Source organism: Merops nubicus, unplaced genomic scaffold (assembly GCF_000691845.1).
Source record: "Merops nubicus isolate BGI_N331 unplaced genomic scaffold, ASM69184v1 scaffold12461, whole genome shotgun sequence".
NCBI classification, from domain to species: domain Eukaryota; kingdom Metazoa; phylum Chordata; class Aves; order Coraciiformes; family Meropidae; genus Merops; species Merops nubicus.
Genome location: NW_008590311.1, coordinates 8,301 through 13,366, shown reverse-complemented (window position 1 = coordinate 13,366; position 5,066 = coordinate 8,301). Strand labels below are relative to the sequence as shown.

Below are 5,066 nucleotides of genomic sequence, written 5' to 3'. Positions count from 1 at the left end.
TTTTTTTTTGTTTTTGTTTTTCTAAAAAGAGCTCTCATGATAAGAAGAAGCATCAATGGGGACATTTCATTGTGCTCATATAGTAAGTCAGGATGGTCACAGAAGATTCCACCGTGTGTCAGTTCAGACAAGGGGTAAGAAACTCCTTTTGGTTCACACTCTATGACACCAAAACCCACAAGGTGTTTTGTTTCTCCTGAACCTCTCGTTCTGCACTGCTGGCACACACGTCAAGGGGCGTTGTCTTTGTCAGCTCTCTCATTCCTCGCAACTCATTTCTCACTGCTTGAGCTCAGCTTGCAAGTGGTCTTTATGCTAATTTATAAATAATTCTTTCTTTTATAAAGCAGATACTCTGACAATGTTTCCTCCCGAGTACTCGGGAGACTCTGGCCTATCATCTCCTTCAGGTGTGGTGACTGGAGGTGTCGGGATGCTAATTATTGCTGTAGTGACGTAAGGCTGCTCACAGTTTAGTTTAACGCACTCTTCCACTTTGGCATTTAAGCTGGAACGGCTGGAGGAAGAAACAAAAACCAATGAAGAAAATCCACGTGACTGCAAACCTCGCATGTGCCTGCTTCCGATGGCTCAGCCAGGTGTTTCCACCCTGTCCCATCAGAGAGCTCAGAGCTCAAAGCCCCACCGCCACACGCCCCGGCGAGAGGCGGTCCATGGCGATCCCCATAGACAGGACCCCTTCCCCCCTTCTTTCCCACCATTTCTCCACTTCTAAATGTTCATGGGATCACCACCAAAGTGTTTCTGATCACGGGAAGCATTTGAGCTGCTTCCTACGGAGCAAACTTTGCACAGCACAATGACTTGTTATGCAGGAAAGTGGAAACTGAGGGGGAATCCCAGTCCCCTACCAATTCCTCCATGCCATGCTTATTTAAGAGCATTTTGTATATTATGTATCTTCGAGAATAAGACATAGTGATATATACACTAATAAAAGTCAGCGTGTTCATGGAGTTGCTGCAGTACTACGGTACCATTTTAAACTTCAGACCACTGTGAGGTGGGACTGCCATTTTGTGCTTGTGTTTTTAGCTTGTTTTTTAGCACAAAGCTGGCATTTTCTGTTTTTACATACTCTGTGACTGGAAGTGTGGTCCAGGAAAGTCCTCTAGCAGAGAAGGGATGGGGCCAGGCAGAAGGTTTCCTGAAAAGCTAAGACATTGGTGTTTTGTGCTGGCCAGGAGGCCTCATTGCACAACAGCTGAAAAACTTCAGTAGCTACAAGCTGCTGAATTTTCACGGAAATGAAATCCAAACCTGGTAACTGTATAAAACAGGCTTCTCAAAATGTAACTTAACAAGAAATTCTCTACAGCAACTAGTGCTGAAAATGCTTCCTCTTTAAATGGTGGCATGTTTGAGTTCAATAGAAAACACTTCGGAGTCCCCTTAGACCTTTGCTGTGTTTTCAGAGGTGATGTTTGGCATACCTGAAAGCCAAATGGTTTACTTGTGACAGCAGAGAGATGTTCAATAAATCACAAACTCTTAAACTGCAGTTTCCTCACTTTTGTATTAACTTATAGGAAACACAGTTTTCTTATCCATTTCATATTTTTTATTTAGAAGAGTCTTTCTTGTGACTATTGCACTTTGGACTCTGGGAATCTCTTATTTCTCTGCTGTATGGAAATGTGAGCAAGTCTCATTTGTCCTGTGCTTCTGAACCAAACCAGTAGAAACAGCAGGGACATTCCTTTCTTCTCACTTGCTCATCTCATATATCTGAATTGCACATTTCTATGCTATATTTTTCTTGTTATGTGTCTATGACATATAATAATTGGCGCTCTGTTTAATTTGGGTTCCCTGGGTGCTGTTCGCTGCAAATAATACACAGTAGTTTGTGGGGAGGGCACGAGAGGGTAGAAATGGATGTAGAGAGACTATTCTGTTATTGTGGATTAAGCCTGGAGCCAACTAAGTGCCGGATGTTTCAGTACTAATGCCCATTTTTTGGATGTCTATTTGACTTTCACCTCTAGCCTCACAGCCTGGCTACGGAGGCCACAACACCTCTACACCTCTTCTCTAACAAAGAGAGGGGCTTGAGCTCTGGCTGTGCTGTGTGAGGTACCTGTTAGACAGAGGCGTCCTCTCCACGCATCTGATCTGGATGGTGCTGAGCTCCTGCACGCTGCCGGGGCGGCTGCCGGTGAGGGTGGTGTTTGGGATGCGGTAGGTCTTTTTATGCCTTCGTGAGCAGCAAGTGCTGGTGACTCCTTGTTGAGACGAGAGAGAAGGGCTGTGGCTGGGGGGTCTGTTGACTGTGGCAACCTCCATACAGCTCTCTTCATAGACTTGCTCATCCACGAACTCGTGGTTCTAGCCCAGAGGAATCCAACAAAGGGACAAAGCAAACAGAAAGACAATTAAAGTGAACATATTAATTGAGATTTTTTAAAGGCTTGAACTGACACGACTGAATAAAGTGGGAAAGTGAGACAGCTTAGTCTTGATTATAGTGTTTGGCCTGTATTAGCCTGGGCTGAATACCAATGCAAATGTAAACTCTGGAACAAAATGCTCAGAGCTCTAAATAAGAACAAGTTAATTAAAACTATTTTGTAAAATAGTATGTGACTGTAATGTAGATTGCACTATAAATATCTGTATAATCTATGAAGTGTCACAAAATAGAGGATTATTTTTATTAATAAAAATTTCAGTGGTGCTTATGTAAATGCTCTAAGTGTCATTTGGAAATAAATAGGATTTATTATATTGAATTATAATACAATAAAATTTGAAAATATTTTCCAAATGAGTTTACAAAGCTTCCTTTTGAATTGCAACTTAGAAATCAGGGTATGAAACTGTGTTTCAAGGTATGCCTCTATATAAAAGAAAAAGATTGAATCAAATAGAAGTTTTGATTAGAAGAGATCAGGTAGTTATTTAAAACTATCCAAAAAGTTCCTAATTATTGTACATGGTTGTATGAAAAGCAGTTTAGAAGACTGAACATTTCTTAAGGTGAAGTACTCTTTAATTAAGCAATTTTTGCTTAATCCCAGCCTAGACAGTAATTTTATAGGCTTGTCATAGGGCTGAATCCAAATTCATGCAGATTTCTCAGTAGGTGATTTGGGAGTGCTTCACACCTAGCTGTGATTTCCACCTTTTCTTTGTGTGTGAAACAGTGGGTTTGCTTATAGTAGGGGGGAAGAATTTTTACATTAATTTTAAAGTAGCTGCCCAAACTAAGCAGAGATAAAGATATGTTCACTTTTGCATGAATGTGAGTCTGAGTTTAAGAAAGACTCAGTTAAAAAAAAATAACCTTTCCAGTTACTGCTGGAATCAGTCTGCATATCCTGAGAACGGTTTAGGACAGTGGTTTAGGGACCATGTTCTGGATTGTTGAACACTCAGTCTCATTCTCAGTTTGTTAGCCTGCTGCATTTTTAGGTATTATAGTAAGAAAAAACATTTTTTCCCCTGAATAACGATGCACTGATTGTGAAGGTGCTGATGTTTTTCAGGAGAATTACAGTACAATGATAATACAAAATATGTGAGCAAGTAAAAAGAGTAACAACTGTGGCCAAATGTTTGTGACAAATGGAAATACCTTCACAGGCATATTATTGTTGCTTCCATTTCTTCTGTTCTTCTTCATTTAGACATAACTTTTTGTGAAATTGAGTGGTGTTGAAGAATGCCGACTTCAAGTGATATGGAAAGAAAGAACTTTCTTGAAAACTAACTTCTACAAGGCATATGTCAATCACAATCAGGATTTTGAATGGGATCACATAGTGGACATAAAATTCAGAGAAAAAAATTATTTAATTGCCATTTTTAGATTATGTTCAGTGGCTTGCAGTATGTTTGCTAAGAACTGAGTTTTCTGATTAAAAGTAATTTTGTGCCTCCTAAAACTTTTATGGAGCAACCAACAGGAATTCAATTTGTAGGGTCCATTAAATAGGTCATTAAGTGAACTTTTAATATGGACTGGAAACATTTTGAAACAATATAATGGCTCAAGTTAATAGATTTGATTATACTTATTAATTAACTGTTCTTAAATTAGTTAAAAGTAGCCTGTAAAATATAACTTTCAGTGCAATTATTTTACATTATTAATGTGATTTTCACAGAATTCCGTAACACTGCCCACTCTGCATGTCTTAGAGTGGAACAGGTCTTATCCTATGGACTTCAAAATGCCAGAAAAGAGAAAATACACCTTTACTTAGCATCACCTAGACTGATGCTTGTACCAAATGATATTTCAAGTGGTGATGAGAGGCTAGGGTGGCACCACACCTTTGCTGTTATAGCATGAACCAGAAGCTTGTCAAAATCCACAAGCTGAGGGTCAAAAATGTCAAGTTCCCACTAAAATTTTAAGAATGCATGATTTGCGGAATACAACTTGTAACCCCTGCATATATTTTTGTGTTCACACATCATGTGAACTCAGTGAAAGTAGCAGGACACAACAGACAAGGAAAAAAGAAAGAAGATTCAAAGCAAATTCAGGAAACAAGATTGTACTTGCATTATAGACAGTCTGTTTTTTTAAAAAAGGTACTGTTTTGAAAAAAAAAAAGAATAGGCTTACGTGTTCCACCAGTATGATTATTTGAAATGTGAAACTTTGGGAGATGAATTCAGCTCCCACCAACTGAACAGATTCTTCCCCTCCCCCGATTTCTATGAGTCTGAGAAGACCTGTGGTTCCTACTAGGGTTCTAACAGAAGTTTGTAATGTTCACCTGTGGAACAATTTTTAAGACAGATTGATGTTACCAGCTTCTACTACAAAATGTCTCAAAAACATTCCAAAATGACTCAGCCTGACTCTTGCAAAGCTCCCCTGACTTTACTCTCAATAGGAAGCAAGATATTTTGCCTTACAGGACACTACATAAAAAAAGAGTACTCCAAAGGTAAGAATGGAGGAGACGTAAGCACCTGTGGGATGACCTATCACTGAGCAGTGTAGCAGGTGAGTCAGTCTTTTTATTTACAAAGAAATGCTGTTGAAAGGAGAACCTTAAATTATACATAAGTCATATTTTACTTTAACA

At 39.2% G+C, this 5,066-nt stretch overlaps 1 protein-coding gene across 1 annotated transcript in view; it reads right to left on the bottom strand.

The window, feature by feature from the left end:
• Positions 1–14: 14 nt before the first annotated feature.
• Positions 15–5,066, bottom strand: part of LOC103782141 (potassium voltage-gated channel subfamily D member 2-like) — an 8,072-nt gene continuing 3,020 nt past the window's right edge. Inside the window, exons 3-4 of the mRNA XM_008949890.1 lie at positions 2,102–2,349; positions 15–517 (exon numbers count right to left, since the gene is read on the bottom strand). Coding sequence (XP_008948138.1) covers positions 340–517; positions 2,102–2,349 — 426 coding nt within the window. The 3' untranslated portion in view covers positions 15–339. The remainder of the gene's footprint in view (positions 518–2,101; positions 2,350–5,066) is intronic.